The 23781-nt window shown below is 50.3% G+C and overlaps 1 protein-coding gene across 1 annotated transcript in view; it reads left to right on the top strand.

Moving 5' to 3' along the window:
- The window catches only part of LOC133341454 (homeobox protein Meis1), a 98695-nt gene that overhangs the window by 7867 nt on the left and 67047 nt on the right, over positions 1-23781 (top strand). Inside the window, exons 6-7 of the mRNA XM_061550101.1 lie at positions 3272-3421; positions 22687-22801. Coding sequence (XP_061406085.1) covers positions 3272-3421; positions 22687-22801 — 265 coding nt within the window. The remainder of the gene's footprint in view (positions 1-3271; positions 3422-22686; positions 22802-23781) is intronic.

The following is a 23781-nucleotide window of genomic DNA, read 5'->3' as shown; positions in this document are numbered from 1 at the left end:
ATGTAGATGTAATCATCTCGGTAGCTCTCTCGCTGCTGTGTGTTTTTTTTGGCGCATTGCTTTGCGCGCTGCGCTACGAACTCTGGCAACTTGAGTTGGGATTATCGGTCACGGCTAACATCAGTGGCGAGTGATACCTATTCTGCCCCATCAAATACCCTCATTCCCACCCCCTCCCCCCGTATAGCCTTAACAGACTGTTGGGGCAAGCGCTGTTAGCGAGTAGCCCCTATGAAGACCGGAACGGCACACGAGGGGGTGGGTTGGCCATCACCACCACCACCACCACGCCCGGCCGCCTTTGTCTCTCTAGTGGAAATGTGTTTGTTTACATATCGCCACTAGGTACTCAATTGAGGCTGAGTCAACCTAGGTGGAGCCCCCCACACCCAGACCCTTAATCCATCCAGCAGTGGATTGACACACCTGCAAATCACCGTCGTGATTGCTATTCATTGTTAGCATCATGGCGATTGAATCGACGTTGGGAAAACATCCCGACGAACGTGAATAGAACAACGACCGGTCACAATCGATAGGTGCGGTGCCACCCAGTGCAGATGCGAATACGCGCACACAGACACGTGGAGCGGTGGCGCCAGTGATTGGCGCACCGCGCTGGTGTCACCATCATAATGACGACGATGATGATTATTATTATTACTGCTACGACCATTTAAACTAATGAGCCTGGCGCGCGTTGTTTTATGACAACCGATATATATAAAGTGAACGATTTATTTCATTTTATTTCAAATGCGCGGAACCGCGACCGCACGGCAGGGGAGGGGTTGAGCGCGAGAGAGTGCGCGCGGGGCATCGTCCCTCTGAATAATAAACTTAATTAATTAATAATTAACTTCAAAACCAGTTTTCTCTCTCGCTCTCTCTCCTACCCGCGACGAGTCGACTCGAGCAATTAAAGCTCGCGCGCGACTCGACGACAGCGCCGCCTGTACCTACTAATCCCCCCCCTTCATCCTCGCTAATTGTCCCCGGTGTGACAAACGCGGGTTGCGTGGTGGTGGTGGCGGCCCCTGTTCTTTTTGTTGTTGGTGCCGCACACTTAAAACCAACCACACACTCACTCACTCGCTCGCACGCACCCTCGACAAAGTTTTGCTTGCGCGACAACGAATTTTGCCCCAATTTTCAAACAAAAAAAATTGGTCGCAGAATATTTAATGTGGTCGTCATATTAGGCGTTGGTGTGAGAGAGGGGATGGCAAAAGGGACCCCCACCCCCCTCCCCCAACTCCATCCTCCTGCGGCGGTCTCATGAATGCGGTCGATCGGCCAAAGGAGGAGGCGACATGGAGAGATGAGATCCAGGGGATTGGGTGGCGGTGTGGCGTTATGAGAATCATTGCTCGAGTTGTGTGCGCATCAGCGCGCGCACATGGCTACACGCGTAGTACACGTGCGTATGTGGCCCCCTCTGTGTGTGTACGTCAGGCTATGTGCGCACCCGACGTGTATGTGTTTATAGCTTTTATATATATAATGTGAAAGTAACCAGTATAAGTAGGTTATACATGAGAGACTGATCTTTAGGGCCAGGATGAGAGCCAATTGAGACTCCAAGTCAAATTTTTAACTGATGCATTTACTGTATACATATATATGTATGTCATATTCGTTAGCCAGGGTTAATCCACTGCTGGTCGAAAAAGCCTCCCACAAAGGCGGCGCAATCCATCCACAATCCGCGATGGATAAATCCACCTCGCGCCTGCTCACGAGCTGATTCCATCGCTCCATCTCCTCGGTGGATACCCTATCGGAGCGCGTTCCCTCCTTTCACTGCCACTCCGTCTTTATTCTGGACCATCGACCATGAAACTCTCCCAGAGACGTGTAGAGCCCTCACACACACACACGCGGTATACGTGGGGAGCGGGAGTGTAGCGGTTTGCGCGCTTCGCCACCAACCCGGCAACCCGAGTTCAATTCCCGCTCACGGCCAACACCAGCCACGTTTATCTGAACCGGTTTTGGGCCCCCCCCCCCCCTTAGGTCGACTCGGCCTCAAATAAGTAGCTGGTGCGGTGTGTTCACATCGCCACTGGCGAGACAAAGGCGGCTGCTGGCCACCCACTCGTTAACAGCACTTGCCCCAACAGTTTATCAAGGCTACGGGGGATTTTTGTCTTTGTATAATGTAGTAAGCGATGTGAAACATATTCTCATGTTTAACGTGTACCGTACCTAATTAAGTCATACACGTAGACATACATCGATGCCAGCGGCAATCTCGAGTTGGATTCGCAGCCACGGTTAACATTGGTTTCAGTTTTCAGTTTCATTTATTTGGTATAGCCCTGTGAGCCATTCGGCTCTTGAATCGGGTGCAACCGCAAAAAACAAAAAACATGAACAAGAAAACATCTTAGTGACTATGCGCAAACAGAAAAAATCCAGGAAAAATCAGCAAAGTCTTCCAGGCCGTGACAGAGTCTTAAAGTGTAGCACCGTCATCGGTGCGGTGCGCAGACGTCAGCACTGAGGGAGACAAAGGCGGGCCAGGCGTGGCGAAATGGCCACATGCCAACCTCATGCGCCGTTCCGGCCTCGATATGTGCTCGTTAACAACACGAGTGTTTGATACTTTTGAAACCTGTTCATTGTATATACCTCAATGTGAGTCTTGTGTGTGTACGTTTTTGTATACACGCCTATTCGACAAACGTAATTAACCCTGAATGGTTTCGTATACACGCTTATACATCATAATTCGAAAGCTAAGCAGGTTTGAACTTGACTGTACTTGGATGAGTGACGGCCAGGATTGAAACAGGTGTTATAGGCTGCGGGATTACGTGATCGCCGAACAGTGGAGGGCAGTACAGCTAAACCCATTGTTGTACTATACTGCTATGTTCCCACGTCTTTCTATGCGCAACACCCCCCCCCCTCCCCCGCCTTCAATCCGCAACCTCCCCGACACGCAGGCTGTGTGGGAGACCCTCATCCAGCAGTGGATTGAGAAATGCCTGCACAGTATTATACTTGTTCATCTCTCCATTGGCCCTGAGAGTTTTCTCACGAAGCCAATGTGAATATCCGACTCTCTGTGCGGCATCCGGAGCTTCACGTAGAATAATGTTTTGTCCTCGCAGAGCCACAGGTCCTCAAAGATGCCGAGCGGCCAGTCGCGAAGTTGCGGAGCACCGTTTGTTGGCGCTCGATAAAAGAAATAGAAAAAACGTGCCCCCGACGAGGCCGTCGTGAACGACGACGGGTGACGAATCTGCGACCGTGTCCCATTCAGGTTCACGAACTCTGCGACAACTTCTGCCACCGGTACATCAGCTGCCTCAAGGGCAAGATGCCCATAGACCTGGTCATCGACGACCGGGACGGAAGCACCAAGGGCGACGACGACATCTCGCGGCCCTCCTCCAGCAGTCTCGCCGAACAGGTGCGAGGGGTGTGGTGATGATGATGATGGTGGTGGTTGTGGTGGTTTTGACGACCCCCCCCCCCCGGCGTGGTGCTCTGTGTGCGTGACGTGCTGACCAGACGAGCGGGTCGAGCGAGCGGCTCGGGTAAACGAGTTCCCTCGGGAGGGGGGGGGGGGGGGCTAGGCAGGTGGGCAGGCTCTTTCAGGAGCTAGACCAGAGGGGGTCGGCCTGCAAACCTGCGACTCCGAAGCTGCAATCGGCCCTTCAAAGACTGCCTCGTGTGATTTCTGTTCACGCGCATTGCGGCGGCACTTAAAATATTGAGTTCGTTTTTTTGTTATTTTAGTTTTGCCGACCTCTGGGTCAGACGTATGTATGTGTAGAAATACTCACCCGAACTTTGGACTGGACGACTCTTTGTATATGCATGCATGTTGTGGGGGAGAGGTAGTGTCGCAGTTCGCCCACTGCACTACGAACACGGCAATGCGGGTCGACACCGGTGACGATTATCTGAACCGGTCCTGGGCCTCCCCTAGGTCGACTCGGCCTCAAATGAGTACCTGGTGCAGTGTGTAAACTTTGCCACTGGAGAGACAAAGGCGGCCGGGCGTGGTGCTGGCCACCCACCCCCTCGTGTGCCTTGCTGGCCTTCATAGGCGCTCGCTAACAGCACTTGCCCCAACAGTAAAGTAAGGCTATACAGGGGGATCTTTGTCTTTGAATGTATGTTGAATTTTTTTTCGCGCCGTACGTAGCCAACCGTGTTGATCAGAGGTGCGTGGGAAGGACAACAAACTGAACACAAGAAGCGCAGTTGTCAAGAAATTCTTTTTTCAAACTAGGATTTTAAAAGACAGATGTGTGTGAGCCAACTCTACAGGTTCGGGTCGCCACCTGAGGTCCCACAAAACCAGGACATTTCGTGTTGAAGATGATTATCTCACAACAGCCGAAGAGGGGGCTTGAGGAGTAGGAGGAGGCGGCCAGTGCGAAACCCTGCTCGGCTTGCATGGGACAGTACCACTCGAGTACGTAATAATGATATATATATATTTTTGTAACCTATATTCCTATAATTATATTGAGAGGTTTAGAAAATATATGAGGACGAAGCAGAGCAATATCGATGTGGCATTCCAGAACGATTCCCAAAGCAACGTTCCGGACTCCCAGCTGAAATTAATCACCGGATGTACAGGACCATTATTGCTATTGTAATGCGACTGACATTAACTGGGATTTGCAACGTTCCCGGGAAGACTTACAACATTTCCCAGGGGAACGGCTGCCATCGCTCATCTGGGGGGGGGGTGAGTCTGGTTAAAAGCAGGTCAGATGGGGCAACCCTAACGCCACAGAGCCAGCCAGGTGAGGGATCAGCTCACCTTGCTGTGATCTCGTCAAGGAGCATATAAACCATCACGCAAACTCCGGTCATCCTTGCAGCAGCGGATTTTGGCTGGTCAATTGAGCAAAGGCGGTCACCGCATCGCGCGCTTTCGGGTGCGCTTCTGCGGCGGTCTGGAATTCTATTCCTTCTGATATTAGAAAGCCACTGGGAGCTGCGCACTTTTAAATACATTTTGAAAATTCATTTATTTCGAACATCCGTTTTGTGTTTAGTTTGTTGTCCTTTCCTCCGCACCTCCGATTAGCACGGTTTTGCTTCCTACGGTGGAAAAAGAAGTCAACATACAGTACGTACATACAAGTGAGTGATGCCCTCTTGACATTCTTGAGTTTTGCTAGGGACCACCTTGGCTTGGTCAGGGAGGGGGGGGCGGGAGACCTTCGGGAACTCCCCGGCCGTCCCCTGCTGTGAGGGTCCCACGGATGAGACGAGCAGGGCCCCCACGTAGGTTTGGAGTAGGGGGGTCCCTCCTTATCGCCGCCGGTGGATAGAGCCAAATGAAAGTGAACGCGGTGGCCGCTGGCGGCTCGTGGATATTGAAATGGCGAGTAATTCAATCTGGCTTGAGTGATCCCAGTGCGTTTGCGCTACAGGGCCTCTCGAACCACACCGTGGCTATTATCATCGTAAGTGAATATTGAATTGCCGTGCGCACGCATGTGTGTGTGTATGTGTGGGTCTGTGTGTTAATATTTTACTTTATTGGTGAACGATTTTATATAGTTAGTTGATTAGATTGTTTAGCTCATTCGTTTTTTGGTTATTTAGATCGGTTTTCCAGTTTATTCAAAAATGTACGAGCGACTTTTGTTGAAAAGTACAGAGACACAAAAAATACTATTATTATAAAATGACTAGTGGTAGTTGTATGTGCATTCGTTAGTTACCTAATGTGTTTGTTTTGTTAGTTAATAATTTTGTCAACTAGTTAATTCGTTATTTGGCTAATTCACACGTAGTGATTTGTATGAGTGAAGCACATCCATAGGGATTTCACTCAATTTATTGATCAATAACTGGTGCTCGTTTTGTGTGCATTTGGTGCCCCGTAATGCCACCGAGTGGTAAACAGCGTGGATCTGTTTAGAAACCAAACAACGGTACAGGACTTGAGACTTTACAGACCCGAGACGGGGCATTGCCTTTGGCTTGCGATGCACAAGCGAGTGGAGGTGACATGAGCACAGCTGCTACAGACCCACTGCTGGAAGAGGGCCTCCAAACGCCGAGCTGGTCTTTGGGGGGGGGGGTTATATGACCATACTTCACCATGCCAGTGAAGGCGGGGAAGCATAGACGTGGGACCTTATAAGTAAAGTCCAACACTGTCTGCCCCGCTTGCTGATCGTCACATCAACCTGACATGCAGAATCAAAATCTGAATCTTTATTTAGACTGCAGCAGGAATCCGATGACCTATGAAGCTCTTTTCACAGATGTCCAATAGGGGGGAAGGGGGTGGGGGTGGTGAGAAAGTAACAACGAGATGAATTGCGCCATCGATCACCCATGCCAGCACTATCCAGGCTCAACCCCGCTTAATTTCCGGGAGTTGTCCAATTCATGGGCTTATTTCGAGTGATTTGCTCATACGCTCGGCTTTACATACGCACATATATCACTCCTTAAATAACAGCTGGGGTGGAGCGGTGGCGCAATGGTTAGCGCAGTTCATTCTATAAGCCCTGTGACCTGAGTTTGAATCCCAGCCACGGCCAACATCAGCGGTGAGTGATTTACTCCTTAACCAACCAACCAGCCCTCACTGATCAGCGTGGTGGTGAAGTGTGGTCCAACACCCAACCCTTCCTGTACGTGGAACTTCCTTAGCATCCGTACGTAGCCACCCGTGCTGATGGAGAGGCGCGGGCGAAGGACAACACTAAAGAATTGAGTTTTCAATTTAGAATTTTAAAGTGCATCGCTCCAGTGGCTTCCTAATCCAGCAGTGGATCGACAAAAGGGGCCATACAAGTGTGTGTATATATATAAACACAACAACAATTGTGTAACGGCTGTAGCTCATGTGACGGGGGGGGGGGGAAGCGGGTGGCTGCACGAAATAAGGGTCTCTTCTCCCTCTGCCAGTGGAATTTTGGCTACTGTAGGGCTCGAGAAGGGGTCTAATTGGGGATGCAGAAAAAATCAAGTGGTCTTGCTTGTGTCAAGTTACTGGCGGCAGCGGTCGGTCAACCCTGTGGGCTCCCACTTTAGGCAAACGGTAACCCCCTTTTCCTCCCCCACATATCCAAAAGTATTCTTTACGTTTTAAAAAACCAAAAATCACACCAGGATAAGGCGAGTTGGGGGGGGGCATGGGGGGCATAGGGGGGTGGCGGAACCTTGGGTTTGGTTTCTCTGCGTTTTAAACAAGTATGCGCATCGTGTTTATTCGATACGTTTTGTAGCGTTTAAAAAAAAAATCTGCCGCTTTCTGTGCGTTGAGTTCGCTGTTTTAAGGCAACCCCCGTTATGTTTTTGTACCTGTCGATGTTGACTTTGGTTATGACCTTCCAGCCTTATAAGCATTTCATTTATATTTTTCAACTTATAACTTTTTGCCAAGGCAGGGCCAATGACATCTGCTAAAGCGGCAGTTTTTGTTGTTTCACAAGCCTGTCTCTGCTGATGACCTCTGGAAGAGCGAAACCAATCCGGCGTGTGCGTGTCTAAAAACACAACTGCTGCTTGAAGTCCACGAGGCCAACTGACTCGAACATATTTAATTTTGATGCGGAGAACGTTAACGTAAGATATTTTCGATTTAAAGCTTTCGTGACTGCAGGGATTCATATTCTTGGATCTTTCGGTAAAGTCACGTAGAAGGGAAATAATAAAATAATACAAATGAAACGTAATAGAATTCTCACGACGTTTTGGCCACAACACAAGCAGCCGTCCTCAGGTGAAGAACAGAGCTGTCGGAAAGACAGCGTCCTAATGAACACTGCTAAGCTTGGCAGCGTATTTTAAGCTGGGTGGGAGGAGCAGAGCGCCTTGACAAAGGAGTTTATTATGTTTTATTTTTTATTATTTTATTATTTCCCTGCTACGTGACTTTACCGAAAGATCCAAGAATATGTAAGATATGTTATTTGTTCAGGTCGGACTAGTTTTCTGTGCTACTGCCTTACAGCTCTGCGATTTGTGCTTTCGGCTCGTTCCGCGTGTTGATATTCAACGTTTCCCTTCCACGTGCTGGGAGCTTCTTAAGGAACTAAACCGAACCTCCGAGCTTCCTTCGTTTGTCGAACGGCACGTGGTACAGCCCGAAGGCATTGCCACGGAGTTGGAGCCCTTGCAGGTTTTTAGGCTTTGGCTACTCGGGGCAGATGCGCGGCATGGACTTTGGTGTGTGAGGACCACAAGCCCCATCTTCTCTCTGTCGGCAAGAGGGAGATGCTTACGGTACTCTCAGAGGCCTGATCGGTCGAGTCGATGGCCTTCCCTTCGCTCAGCTCATCATGTGTGTGTAGTGGGGGGGGGGAGGGACACACTTAGCCATGAGCGTTTTCCGTGCCACTTAATGGATCCGTTTCAAGGTAGTCTCAAATTGGCGGCAAGGTCCAAGCATTGGATTTTGTATTCGTGAAAAGGATTATTTTTATTTTCATTAATATATTTTTGTTTGTTTGTTGGGGATTGACGGGTTATTGCACGTAACTTGTTCACCTTAATCTGGCAGCTTGCGCGACTGATGTTTACGTGATGCCAAACCGTTTCGACTGAACGAGACGGGCTCACATAGAATTGGATTAAAATGTTTCGGTTACAGTTTTGCTTACGTTACCAAACCTCCCGTGCATAGCGTTTCAAATTGCCACTCTGGCATAATTTTCGTTGGCATTCTTTTAAACTCGAGCAGCGGAGGAGTCGGTTGGGGGATTGAGGTCCTCATCGCCTGCTGTCTTTCCGCCCAGCTCATTTTTATTGACAGTGAATGCTGCCTCTCTGCCCTTTACGTGGGCAGCTGTTTGGTAGGGATGCGCTCCCTATTTTTTCTTGTCCGTATTATTCCGATAAATTTAAAGGTCAGGCCGCGAGATGTGACATTTGGGACGATTCGGACGAAATAAAATAAAAAATAGTTTTGGATCATTGGGAAAAGTGTAAGTGACGTCACGGTTGCGACGTCACCAATATGATGTCACTCCCCCCGTATTCCTGCCAAAGGTGTCGGTCACGTTGCGTTGGGTGACATCTCTCTCGTAAGCCCGAATACGCATCGTGTCCCGACGACACAAATCCGAAGCTCTGACAGAGGCCTTGAAATTTTCCTTGAAGATCCGAAATAATTTAAATGCAACACTCATCCCTAGCTTGTCGTGGAGCCAGTGGTTGTGCAATTCGAGCACTTTGCTTGGTAGGAGTTTCTTTTTGCGCTGCGACCATAGCCCCATCCCCACCCTCGTCCCCTTCACCCCGACACCCTCCGACCCTCCCTGTTCTTTCTACCTCACCTCTTCGCCTCGGCTGTGATGGCTTGGCAGGGATCATTGCCCGGCCTGCGAGGTTCATCATTTGCTGTGCCATTAGTCAGAAAGTCCATTAGCTCACGCTGGCTTAATGGAGAGAGGAGGCTTCTCAGGGCCAGCCAGCCAGTCATGGCCAGGCCATGTTCCATTAAAGCCTCCGCAGAGAAGTGCCCTGCCTCATTAATTAGTCCTTATTTCCAGCCGCCAATCCCCTCGCCCTCCCCCACCCCCACAAGTCTACTCTGTAATGGATTCTCTTAATGCAGCAATATTGTTTTGATCATTTTCTAATTGAGTTTGACTATTTTTATTTAGTGGGTAATATGCCTCCTGTGGAGGGGAGCTGCCACAGTGGTGGTGACGGTTTGCCCACACGGACTTTGCAATGCAGAGGTCGCCGGTTCAACCCCATCTTCCAATGGCGGCAGTTGAAACGACGGGTCAAGTGTTCTAAAATGTTAACATCCTCCCCCCCCCCTCCTTGCTGCCCCCACTCCATCTCTGTCCACCCAGACGCAGTATTAGTGGGTAACTATCGGCAGTGAGTCACGTTGGAAGAGTCGACCCAATACCCTGAAGAGATTGCTTGAGTGGAGGCTGCTCTTCTGCCAGCAGTGGGATATGAGCAAGCACTTGCATGGCTGCGTCTTTACCTCAAACGCCCGTGTGCGTGGGGTATATGTTACACGGGCGGGGCAGTGTTGTGTAGGTACGATCATTCTAATGCCGTGTGTTGGTGACAGAAAATAATCAATGCCACTGCTTTTAAGGCAAAGGTTAACGTTAAATATTGGGGTCTGTAACAATTAGCTCAAAAGTATTCTCCCAAGTTCGGCGTGAGTCATTTATTAACACTTTAATTACTCTCTTTGTAAAGTACCTTTCTAAATGAATATTTTTTAATGGGTCATTGTATGACTTAAAAAAGGATTTAAATTTGCTATAGACATACAAAGACAAATATCTCCCGTATAGCCTTACCAGACTCTAGGGGGAAGTGCTGTTAGGGAGCACCCATGAAGGCCGACATGGAACACGAGGGGGTGGGTGGCAAGCACCACGCAGACACACACGGGTAAAGTTGCAACGTTTCTTGCGTAACTCTTGCGTGCGACAATCTGTCCCGAGCGACAGACGCGAGCGTCCATTATACCGCATAGGAATACCCGGAGCATGATTCGACGAGTGTTTTTTTTTTTTTCACGGCGCAAGAAACAGAGTTTGGATTATTTCGGAGTGAAACCGTATACATTCGCGGTGGCTCGGGCTCATAAATCAGAATGTAATCCTCTGCTTTGCTCCGATTTATACCGCTACGCTTTGTTAATTTCTACATCGTTTCAGTCTCTTGAGCCCCTTACGCCATTAAATTAAAACCTGAAATTAAAATATTGCACAGCTATTGTGCTAGCGAGCACAGCACTGCCGCACGAGCTCAATCGGGTGGATAATTGCCGAGCACAAATGTCTTTTTAATGGCAGCAAGTACAAATGCGCGGCTCCGTTGCCAAAAAAAAAATCCGCTGGAGCTTTTAATACATATCAGCGGATTTTTCAATTATAAGTGTTACACACACTCATTAGAATAAGCTGTTTATTTTTATACATGCCCCCCCCCCCCCAGTCAGGCCCCCCAAGTCACTTTATGCACACATGACCACCGAAAGCTAAAATTAAATGCGGACAGATTTTCCCTTAAAGCCGATCCGTTTAAAACGCGCTATCGGTTATGCCGCGCCATCAATATTATTTACACGTTACTAATGCCCGCGTGTGTGTGTGTGTTGCGTTTTCGAAAGAAAAAAAAAAGCAGCTGTAAAAGCTTTTGTCAGCTCAGAGCACTTCGCCAGGCCGGGCGAGCGAGGCCGGCCAGCACGACCCCACTCGACCGCCCCCTTCCCCGACTCCTCCTGCGCTTTGCGGTTTTGCGAGGTGCACGGGACGGCTGATGATGATCACCGTAATTTACGGCCCTTGTGGTTTGCCTTCTTTTTTTTCCTCTCCTCCGCTTGCAAACGTGAGTGGTGAGGAGCGGGGGCTACAGTGCAACCTCGCCGCCGTTGTTGCGAGCGCAAGGAGCAGACTGCCGATTTAGTTATGCGCAGATGAGCCACGTCACCCGATGCCTTCACCATCACGACATTGCCCTGAGCGGGTACGGCCGTGTAGCTGCGCGAGGGGGGTGGTTGTGCGGTGTTGAGAGGGCGGTGGTGGGGGCGGTGGGAGGGAAGGGAGGGCGTTGGGGGAGGTCAGGGTAGAGTGGTGGGGGGGGGGGGGTGCCAGGCGGTGGGGTGAACGGGGAGGTGGGATGGTTGTGGTGGTAGTGGGGAGCCGAAGTGTAGTGGTTTAGCGCGCTGCGCTACGAACCCGGTGACCTGAGTTCGGTCCAGTCCTGTGCCTCTCCTAGGTCTACTCAGTCTCAAATGAGTACCTGGTGTGGTGTGTAAACATCGCCACTGGGGAGACAAAGGCGGTCGGGCGTGGTGCTGTCCACCCACCCCTCGTGTACCGTTCCAGCATTATAATAGCTGCTCGCTACCAGTACACTTGCTCCAACAGTCTGTTAAAGACTATACGGGGGATCTTTGTCTTTGGTAGTGGTGGTGGTAGCGGTGGGTAGAGGAGATTATGGGGGTAGGGTCGTGTAATATTTTTCAAACGCTTCCTGATTGTTGGTCGCAGTCGCATCAAAATATACTGGCACCGGATTTAAAATGCGGCGACATAGCAAGCCGTGTATTTTTTTTATGTCTGCCAGAGAAACAGCAAAGCTCAGCGCAGAAACAACAGGTCAACCAAACACGTGTTGTGGCGGGCACTGGGCTGAGCGGTGCACTTTGGGAATTGTAAAAAATATAGTTTAACCTTGGAGCATTTTGGGCGCTTTCTTTTTTTCTATTCAGGAGACGAAGCGTACCACGTTTTTGTTTAACGCAAAGGCTTTCGCGACCAATATCATCCATAATATAGGTTTCTGGGTTGCCACGTAAACAGAACGTGACAATTCGTCACTAGTAAAGCACACCGGTGTGTTGGAGAGCCAAGCTACAACATGCAAGAGCTCAGAAGCGTGGTCAACACATCTACGCCTCTATATAAGGAGCGAAACAGGTGGACTTCTCCACAAATCTGGCTGCCGCCTGATGAAGCTGGTTGTAATTACTGGCGAAACGTGCTCAGATTGTAAATGTTGTGGCTTGGCTCTCCAACACACCGTAAATGTTGCCAAAAGGTGCGTGCGAACTGTGTGACAAATTCACGCCACGGAATCAAAATGACGCGACGCAATCAGATGACAAAAAGGACGTCGAACGGATCTCCGTCACGTCGCACCGCCACGTCACGGCAGAACGTGGCTCGTGCGTACGAGCCGCGCTCTAAACATGTTTGTGACACAAGAAACCCCGGCTAACCACGTGTGTGTACGTTAAATACCACCGTGTTGGTGTCAACACCAAGGAGGGATGAAATGTTCTTTGTGGCAGATGGATCGGAACCCACCGCCCCCCCCCCTCTTTCCTCAAACCCCTCCGCATCCACACGTGGACAGCTCAGCAAGGCCCTGCCTGGTTATTCAGCACGAATTGTTAAAAAAAACCCACCCAGGGCAGAGGTTTATCTGGTATGAGCGTCGACCGTTAATACAGTCGGTGTTAGCATGTTTTAGCCGGCCAACCAGAAAGCCGCGCGGTCAGAGCCACTCGGGCATGCAAATGCCCAGAGCCGCAGCTTCTGCCGCGGCTTCTGCTGCTGCTTCTGCTACTGCTTCTGCTGCTGCTGCATCCACCAGGGGCAACTCGATGGGGCACTGTCCCCTGGCTCGGCTCGCAGGACGGGGTTGGCTCCCTCGATGATCTCCGCTCGTTCGATTCGCATGTCTAACTTTGTTCGGGTATGGCCGTGCGTGTGTGACTGGGCATCTGTAAAAGTAAAAAATAGTCCGCCACTCATTCAACCCCGGATGTGCGTCGACCCACAAAGGTCAAGCGGCGAATGAGTGGTAAATGTCAACCGACCAGCGAGCGCAGTTCTAAAACTGTAAACTTGATGGCTTGTGTATCATCTGCAGCAGCAGCAGCGGCCTGGTGCGTGAAAGCCTTGCGCACTTGGTCAGAATTAACGAACGGTATACTGCACTTGAGAATTGAGTTTTGTTGCTTTGGTGGTGGTATTGGGGGGGCCTTATTCAGAAAATGATGTTTGGGGGTGCCTCCTTTTCAGTTGAATAAAAATCCTAAATGAAATATCAAAAAGAGATATCAACAATAGACATAGATGTCGTGATATTACTGAATTGTAGACATAGAGATACGGAGATGTAATATAAAATAAACGATAACCAGAGAGATTAGAGATATGAATTGGATGTTTCGTGTTAATTAGCGCGTTATGCTAATTAGGATTTAAATTTGCGCTGATATTTGGTGCACCCACATTGTTTCGTGAAGTTCATGCCCCTTGAGCTCCTTGGAGCCCAAATCTATTGCTTTGTTTGTGCCAAGTGCCACCAGTGTTGCAATGATGACTTCATTTCTGCTGGGTCTCTCCTGGTCGACGACCCGGGAAAATATTTCCATTCCCGGCACGCTCACATCCAGTATCCCTCTCACTCTGGCTGTGGCTACCGCTCACGTGTCCACCTACCGCCAGTCTTACAAGCAGCCCGAGAAAATATTCGGCGGGGAAACATAACCATTGTATGCAATGTTGTATAATTCGCCGGGAATTGTGAGTTATAATTGGGAACGTTTTCCGAACCGATTTGTCAACGCGAATTGAAACGGCGCGCGGCGATACTCCATGGTGCACGCTTGTTTGTTTATTTTAGTCATTCGTGGTGAGCGGGTTGCTTTGTGAAGTTAGACGAAGAGGTCGCCAGGCATATTATTGTTACTACCGAAAGTCTATTGGAGGACACTCAGAAATGAGAGATGTTTTTCTCTCTTTGGTCATCATCCCAATGTCTTGATATCTAACCCTTGCGGTTATGGTGCTGATTCAAAATTCACTAGACTAGGAGATCGCCTGGCTAATAGTATCACCATCCTCCGTCGGACGATAATACATTTCTTATTTTGCTAAGGGGCCTTTAATCTCGAAATAATTATTGACACTTTATTCTGCGTGCATCCTCATTCTTACTACTGTGACGTGTAATAGCATTATCACTTTGAGTTTATATTATTTGCGCAACAGAAATATTATACGATGCGAATATGGCAATTACGACTTTCGCCTTGAGCGCTTTTCAAGCAAGTAAAACACAAAATAAACAAAGCCGCTGCCACCGGCTATTGCATCGCTGGAGATACCGTGACGCGATGGCACGACTGTTGATACACGTTAAACTTTTTTCACACCAACGCACGTAGGCCAACCGTGCAAATCGGGAGTGTGCAGGGGGGAAATGACGACGACGACAAACTAAACACAAAAAAGCGGTTCTGCTGAAATGAGTTTAGCTCTGACGCAGACTCCATTCGCTTCTTTCAAGACCAAAAAAAAGAAACGCCGGGCCGGTTGATACGAGAGCCCTCTTTCGGGTTCGCACCGTAACCACGGCCCCACGGCCACTGCCAACCGACCTCGCCCCCCCCACCTCCTCTTGCCCCGTGAGCGAATCGCCGCCGTCTCCTAGAACACGAACGAACCGCCCCGCTGCGCCGTGCGCCCAGGGTGCGGTGTGCGGCACGACTGGGATGATCAGGCAGCACCCCCCCACTCCAACCGCTCCGTAGGTCGCTCCTATTTCGATGCGCGCCTGGGCGAGCGTGCTAACAGCTCGGTAATTATATTTTTTTGGGGGTGGTGGTGGCGGGGATGGGTGGGGGGGGGGGGGCCGTCCCCGGATAAAATATGAACGTGTCACGGTTTCGCTTTGAAGGGCACGCGGTGCAGACGGATGGCAGGGAGGCAGGCAGGAAAGGCACAGGCCAGACCTTCGTTTCAACCTTTTCTCTGCGTCCGAGTTGAGGTTATAATCTCGCGGTGGGCCTCGCCCGGCGATGAATAATCGGTGGACTTGGGGAGACGATGATGGCATGACGCCGTCGGCTCTTGTGTTTTCTAGCCAATGATCTAACTTCTCCAGGACCGCCTATAAATAACGACGAAATGGAAAATAGTGTGGGATACAAATCATACATAATAAATGTTACGCTCGTAAAAGCCGCACCCCCCCCCAAATATGACAGGACTCCGTGCGTTAACGGCACAGTATATCTATACTGTAGTTATTTAATGCACACCTTACGCCACAACATGCACGCTGACGCCGCACATCTACTCGCGCACGCACTGCATGCATAATGCAGTGCGTGCGTTATACATAACACATACATACAGTGCATGCAAACGTGCGTTCACATATTCATAATTCATAGCACAAATGCCAAGAGCGTAAATACCCCATGTAATATGTATAGTGCTTAAAATGATAAGTACGTTGTTGGTACGTGGCGGCGGCGTTGAGGTTGGGAGTGGGGGTCCCCCCCCCCCCCAGAACCCATTTTCCCTCCAGTTCCATCAGAAACCTCCTTCAAACTCATTCGAGTTCGTTTCATTTCTGGAATGGAACGCTGTTTTCGCCACTTTGAGCGGGGGCGGGGGGGGGGGATAAATGTGGGGGCACCGAGGCCTGGCAGGAGAGGATGGGCCCGGTGGAAGCTCACGAGGCAAAATCCCTTCACGCTAAATTAAGGAGGAGCAAACCATTCCCGGGATGGCTTGATTATTCTGCAAGGGATGGGAGAGCGGGGGGGATGGGGGTGCGCACTCTGGCTGGCATCGTCCGTCCGTGCGAATATGCAAAGAAATAAATAAAGCAAGCAAAAGGAAACTAAAATCTTCTTTAGGTCACTGGGCACAGAGGAGCTCTTCCGCTCACACCGTGTTCTGAATACGCCAGCAATCGTCGTCACGCCCGTGAACAGTAATGATCTGTCCACTGCTGCGTGAAGGCCTCCTCTCCCCCAAGCCATCTCGCCCTGCGAAGCAACGATCCATCCGTCGCCTGGCACACGAGCTGATGTCATCGCTCCATCACTGCGATGGTCGCGGTGGCGAGATGTTAACTACCTCGCCTGGTGTGCAGGAGGTCGTGGGTTCGAGCCCGACCCTGGCGCCTGCTGCTGCTGTATATTTGGAGTTTGCGTGTCTCTCAACCCGTGGTCACGTGGATTTTTCTCCGGGTCCTCCGGTTTTCCCCTCCACATTTCGAAGCCGCCACTTTTTTGAGCTATCATTTGTGATGGCCAGGTCGCTTCTGAAAAATAGCTTCATACACTAGCTCAGTGGGCCTTACCTGGTAAAATAAAAAGATAGCTTCGAGTGTTCCCTCTTTTGAGCTGCCACTTTGTCGTCATGTCGCGTCGCGTCTCGGCCACTGCGGACCATCATCCCATCCAAGGACGACTTTCCTCAAAGGCCGGTCGTGACATCTTGATCTTGTGTACATTCTCCAATCTGTGCGTTTCCCTTTCTGCCTGTGCCTCAATGCAATCCCAAGCATCTCTCCGTGCCTTACGTAAACAATGTCGCCTCGCTGCTATTGCCATTACTTGGCAGGGGGAGAAGGTGGAGGCGGGGGGTGGCTGCTTGAACAGTTGCTCGACCCTAGTTCGCATTTAGCCGCTGCCAAACTGCATTATTGTGCGTTCGTTTGGGGGAAGGCAATTCTTGTTTTTTTTGCACGTCGCAAATGCGGCCCCTTTATTTCTTACCGAGTTTGTCAACAATTGGGAAAGTCTCGGCTATTCACTCGTTGCGTCGGTGGGCCTGGGAACGTCCGCGGTTTATGATGGCGTTTAATCTGCTGCGCCGCATCTCCGTTGAGTAACAACTGGCACCGTGGGTGCATTAATGAGTTGTGGACCCGGGACTGGCAGGTAAATGAAGTCTGTAGATCATGGCTCTCTGGTGACAGCCCCAGCAAGCCCTAGCCATATTGTTTCTGGCTTTCAGATTAATTACATCGTACATTATCAGCTTATGCATCTCTGGACCGGCAAATAGGCCCCGTGGCTCCTCTGGGAACGCGTCCCCAGTCGGCTGGCAGTGCGGTCCACGCTGTGTCCCCTGCATTATTACGCTTTCTCTCGCTCGCTCTCTATCGCTCCGTCTCTCTCTCGCTCTCTCTCTACGCCTCTTTTGCTTGCTCGGGCTCTCTGTGTTCTGGCTGGCTCCCAACGCAAGCTACCCCCCTCCCCGCCACCCCCCCCCCCACGTTCCCCCCCCCCTGCCCCACGTCCACCGCCCCTTCCCTTGTCATCTGTGGATTGAGACTGCAATTTTCTCTGGCTCGTGCCCCCCAGCTCATTCATTGTCATGGGAAATGTACCTGGGCCGAACGGTGGTGCGGGCAAGTCCGTTCTTGCACGGAGGCCCCGACTATTATTAAGCCGGCATGGCACAGCCGTCATTAGGGCTCGTTCAATTAAGGAGGAGCAGACCAACAACAAAAAGAGATAGGGAGGAGGGGGGGAGAGTTATTGCTCTCGTAGCTTTGCTTGCTGCAGCGCCAATAAGCAGGCCACGAGACGTAAAAATATATTCCTATAAAAAAGAAAACACACAGTGGCAGGACTCGCGATGCGAGTGCTGCCCCACCACATGTCCGTTTTGCGCTGGAGATCGTCGCTGGTGGTAATTAAGTGGCTGTGCGTTTTTGCAGCAGGGCCCCATGCAGAGGCTGAGGGAGGCCAGCGTTACGTTTTCTGGCAGTAACCCGAGTAAGAAAAGATGTGTTTATAGAGATTCCCCGTCGAATGGGTGGGTCTCCCCGTAGTTTATATGGAGTACTCTTGCCAATAACATCTGGTAACCCCAGCAGCATTTTGTTTAATAAGCTCCGTCTCTGCTGATGAGACCCAGAAGGTTGAAACTCAATCCAGAGTTGTGCTGGTTTGAACAAATGCCCGCTGCTTGATAAGACCACGAAAGAAAGCCAACAGGCTGATGGCCTTAAAACATATTTGCATGTGGAGACAGAACGGAGTTGGAGTTCAAATTATGCGGTTATATGCCTTCGCCCACAATGCTGCACGGCAATGCATAAGGAATTCGAGTACAGTCAAAATGCATGTTTATTAACGTTCACGCAGATTGTGTGTTGATTACAGAGGAAAATGTAGTGGGTATTTTTTGATTAATCTTTTGGATCTTTTTGTATTCCTTTCTATAACTGGTTGAAATTAAATGATTCCCCCTGTCCACGCGAATTAATGAATTGTCACAATTCAGGGGAGTAACTGGCATGGCCAATAAGAGACCCATAAGTCAACAGCATCGCCCAAATACACCCCGATCACTCGCGTCGGATCTAAGAAGCGAAGCAGGAGGAGTTTCGAGCCTGGAAAGTGCATGGATGGTTAGCCACCGTGCACAAAACAAGTCGTTATAGGCTGCTGCGGATGCTGCATTGCGGTCAGCAGAATACCGCGGAGCAAATCACATTGTTGGACTCTGCTTCGACAGCCTCACATCCACGCTTCCCCGCCCTTTGGGAGGCAGGAAGTAAGGCCCACTGAGCTACGTAGCTCATTTTCAGAATCAACCTGGCCACAAATGATGGCTCACCGAAGTGGCTTGTCACGTGGAATTTATAGCAGCCAAATATTCTAAACGCCTGATGTTGATTCTAAAAGTGCCGGTAAAATCCGGAGTACCCGGAGAGAAAATTCAAAGGCCAAATATACAGGTGTAAGGGTCTGGATCGAACCCACGACCTCCCGCATACCAGGCGAGGCGGTTAACATCTCACACCCGAGCAGTCGATGACAACAACAACAAGAATCGACTTCACCGAGTGATCGCGCCGGCTCCAAGCGGCGACGGCTCTCGCTTGTTCGGCCGCGGCGCATCGCAGCGTTTGATCGGCAAGCGTGAATTTTGGGCGTTTACAAAAAAATATATATATATCGTACACTGGCTCCCGTCGCCACTCGAGGCTCGCGTTTAAGGCAGGTGCTTGTAAGCCCGGGGTCGTGACCCCCTCTGGGCACCCACCCCGATGTTCCCGCTTGCCTGGGTCGCGCTGTCAAAAGTTCTCAGTCACCGGTTTAAGGGGGCAGGTTGAGGTTATACTCCACCGATCTGGTTAAACCCGTCTTGGCGACAGGTATCGGCAGGCGAAATTTGTTTTGGACTCCGAGGTCAATCATGACTCCGTGTTGCCGTCGCCCCGCAGTGTGAATTAAACACAGAGCGCGCGGCTTAATGATTCGGTTGCTTTGACCGCAGCATTTGAGTGCGACAGACTCGTTGTAGGAAGGTTAAGGTTACGAGATCAAATCCCTGTCGAGGGGGTCACCTCCGTCATTCATCTCTCCGAGATTGGTCAAGTGAAGACTATTCTGTGGAGAACAACGCACCCTTTGCCCCCTATATATATTTTAAATCAGAAGTTGTGAGATTCGTCTTATGATCTGGCAGATGTGTGTGTGTATGTGACCGGATGTTGTTTAACTCGAGCACAGGTTTCTTTGGGGGTGCGTCTTATGATCCGGAGAATTCGGTAACCACCACTTTTGTAGGGGCGTCAACAGGGGTTGTGATCTACGCAAAAAAGACTTCACACTGCCATAGGAATGTAGAATTTCCACCACTGCTTGAGGGGCCGCAAGCGGGAGATGGGCGCCGCACCCGCGCTCAATTGAGCAGAAAACCACTCCGGCTTAACGGTTTTAATAATTTAATTGTCAGCGGCGGCCGTTGGCAGGAAACGCTTTGATTCTCGAAGTGGGCCTCAAGATGATGCTGCTGCTGCCACGTAGAGCGAGCGAGCGAGAGAGAGAGACAGATGGCTGCGCGGTGTCGGGGCAGGCCTCGCCGCTGTGAGTGATGCGGTCACTAAGGGGAGCAAATGTCAAACGAGCGGCGAGGACCGAGCGTGTAAATTTTAAAAACTCCGCAACAGCGCGCCGCCGGCACACGTGTCCCGCTCCGTGGCGCGGCGCGCCTTAGCCGAACTGTCGCCGATCGTCGCCGTTGTATTTTCCATGTCGGGTATTGTCCTCTATTTGTGGAGTGGCGGTGCGATGGTTTAGCACTCTGCGCTGTGAACTCGGAGAGACCGAGTTCGATTCCCCCCCCGGGGTACGCCTAAAATCAGGCCGCCTCTGACCCCTTTGTCAGTCCGCACTCACCAGTGCGGTGAAGTATGGTCAAACAACCGCCATTAGTGGCACGGCACGGGGAAGCCTTTGCACAGAAATGGACTGACAAAGGGCTGTCAATTTTACATTCATGTAATAATGTCATAAAGAAGGGCCATGACCCAAAACGTCGCCTAATATTCCTATATATTTTTAAGATCACAGTATTATTGACGAATGTATTGATTTGTTGTTGTTGTTCACTGCGCTTCTGCACCACTGCCAAAGCAAATCCTTGCGCGAGCACATCCGAGTGCTTCCCGTTTTGTTTCGGCAAGTTTCAAAAGCGCGAATGATGATCGCGAGCTGGTGGAGTACGTCGGCGGCGATCACGGTGTCTGTGTGTGTGTGTCTGTGTGTGTGTGTGTGTCGGTGTGTGTGTGTGTCGGTGTGTCTGTGTGCGTCTGGTGCTGTATGTAAACATCGCCACTCTGGAGACAAAGGTGGCCGGGGGTGGTACTGGCCACGCACTCCCTCGTGTGCCGTGCCGGCCTTCATAGGTGCTCGCTAACAGCGCTTGCACCAACAGTCTGTTAAGGCTTTACGGGGGATCTTTGTCGTGTAGTGTATCTATGTGTGTGTATGTCTATGTCTTTGTTTTGTGTGTGGTGTGCGTGAAACCTTGTGCAGCTCTTAGCACGCTTGAGCTACGAACCCGGCGACCCGAGTTCGATTCCCGCTCCTGGTCAACACGAGTGACGATTATCTGAACCGGTCCTGGGCCTCCCCTAGGTCGACTCAGCCTCAAATGAGTATCTGGTGCGGTGTGTAAACATCGCCAATGGGGAGACAAAGGCGGCCTTATGTGGTGCTGGCCACCCACTCCGTCGTGTGCCGTGCCGGCCTTCATAGGTGCTCGCTAACAGCGCCTGCCCCAACAGTCTGTGAAGGCTACACGGGGGATCTTTGTCCTTGTTGTGTTGTTACAAAAACACTTTCCCCGTGCCACTCGTGTGCACTCAGTTGGTGGAAACGGAGGTGTTGGGGCGAGGGCATTCACAGCTGGGTATTGGAGAGGGGTGTGATCCGGGGAGAGATTGTTTGTATACCATTAACACCGGCACAATACCGTGTATCATCTCTTCTTCCCACTTCTAATTACGAAACGCGCTCGCTCCGTGGTGGGCTATGACGGGAGAAGTGTTGTTGGGGGGGGGAGGACGGGGGGCGGGGTCGTCTAAGTAATGTGACATCAATGTATTCATCTGTTTACTCGCTCCTTGTTATTTTTTTCGTTGTTAAATTGCTCAAATTGTTTAGCGAGTAACATCAAATTTGCACTGGAATCCTTCAGCTCCTAAATGGTTTCTCGCCCGCGTGCCAAAGGTCAAACGAGACGCGCCAATTACGCCAGTGTTGTCTGCTCCTAATTGCGAGATAATTTGATTGAATGTTTTACATTGGCATATTTGAGGAATTAATTTTAATGAGATCAGTCTTAAAGGCTGCAAGGAAAGAGATTTGAAAGGATACAAAACTAAAGGGGGGTTCTATCCAACGAGTGGAAATGGTGTTAAAAATAAGGCCTATTACAACCAAAAAAAAAATCACAAACCCACTTAAATAGTTCTCCATATTTTCCCAAGAGTTTAACACAAATAAGAACAATCTTTTATGATTTAAAATCGAGTTTATTGTGTATGGCGGGAGTAGTGGTGTTATTGTTCACGTGCTGCCCAATGTTCCCCAGGGTGACGACCTCAGTTTTGATTCCCGATCAAAGCGAACGTCAGTGGCGAGTGATATCTGAACTAGTCCCAGTCGCCCACTTCACCGACCATCCGCTTCACTGATACGCAGTGACCAGCACGATGAAGTATGTCACGGGGGACGGGTGGAGGGGGCAGGGCAAAAGGAGGAGGAGAGACTCAGGGTGAGATAGGAGGAAGTTTCGGAATGAAATATGCGGACTAGAGAAGCGGGACAGAATCGACGCTCACAGAAGAGAGAAAAATCTGACCAGCTGACTCCATACAATTTTGGGACTTGCGGCTGAGTAGAAGCTCCTTAAGTCTATGGATCTCTCTGTAAGTCTATGTATGTGTATGGGTCTCTATGCAAGTCCCTGGATATACAAATGACACAACAGTGGATGTAAGAAAATAATAGAAGCTCGTTGACAAAGAAAATCCGAGCAGTCGACCGACCTGCAGCAATGGGGCTCGGAGGACGCGTCTCTCCGCGTGCGTGCCCTAACGCCCCCCTCCGCTCGCTCCTCTGCCATCCCCACACTCCCGCAGATGCAATCGTGGAACCGGGACCACGATGACGTCCTCTCCACGCACTCCGGCGGAACTCCGGGGCCCTCGAGCGGCGGCCTCGCCTCGCAGAGCGGCGACAACAGCAGCGAGCAAGGTCCGTTGTGCCGTGCAAAACGTACACACACAGACACGCAGGCACATGCACGCATGCACATGCAAATGCACTTACATGCACATGCACGCACATACATGCACATTCACGCACATGCACGCACATTCACGCACATGCACGCACATGAACGCACACAGCTTATGGCCTTTGTTGTACAACGACTTGAATGCACATGATCTCGGAAGCTAAGCAGGTTTGATCCTGGATAGTGCTTGGATGGGTGACCATTTCATCCTGTGACCCAGAAAATATTTCCACATCTGGCACACCACCATACAGTAAACCTCCAAATGGTGTTGTGGATACTACTACCAGTAGTTCTGCGCCACATACTCCAGTCTACCAGCGATCCGTACAATATTCAGTCAGAAAGTAAGCCCTGCCAACCACCATGCACAAACAGGTTGTCATAGGGCTTGCGGGGACTTCGTAGTGGGTGTCAGAGGGGCACTGTAGCAAACTCCATTGTTGTACTGCACTTCTATGTTCCCCGCCTTCACCACTCGGGTCAGATTTGTTTTGTACCTTACATTGCGTGACAATCACACGGAGATGCTGCAACTGTCAGAGCTGGAATTTTATCATCGTCATCATCATGATCATGAGTGAAACGCGATGGGTTTTGTTCGTGTGGTTATTGGAAGTGGTGACCGGTTGCACACTTGTCAGGCAGCCGACTTGCTGCGCCACCGTTCCGATCGAGCGCCACTCCCAACACTTCCCGCCGCCCCCCCCCCCTTCTCAAAAAGCTCCTTTAGTGCCGCTCAACGGCAAAAAAAAAGACTTAAATAAATTAACTTTTTTGTTTGGATTTTCTCTTCTTCTTTTCTTTAAATTTATAACAAGAAACACCGCATCGACTTGAACCGAATTCTTGCGCTACAGTGAAACAAAGCTTAAATCCCGTGTGCGCTGTCTCATTCAGGGCAGTTGGCCTGACAGAAAAGGAACATGCATTTAGT

This window comes from Lethenteron reissneri, chromosome 11 (genome assembly GCF_015708825.2).
Source record: "Lethenteron reissneri isolate LAM-NWPU_2019-01 chromosome 11, ASM1570882v1, whole genome shotgun sequence".
Taxonomy (NCBI): domain Eukaryota; kingdom Metazoa; phylum Chordata; class Hyperoartia; order Petromyzontiformes; family Petromyzontidae; genus Lethenteron; species Lethenteron reissneri.
The sequence above is the reverse complement of the archived record's forward strand: the minus strand, read 5'-3'. Positions and strand labels throughout refer to the sequence as shown.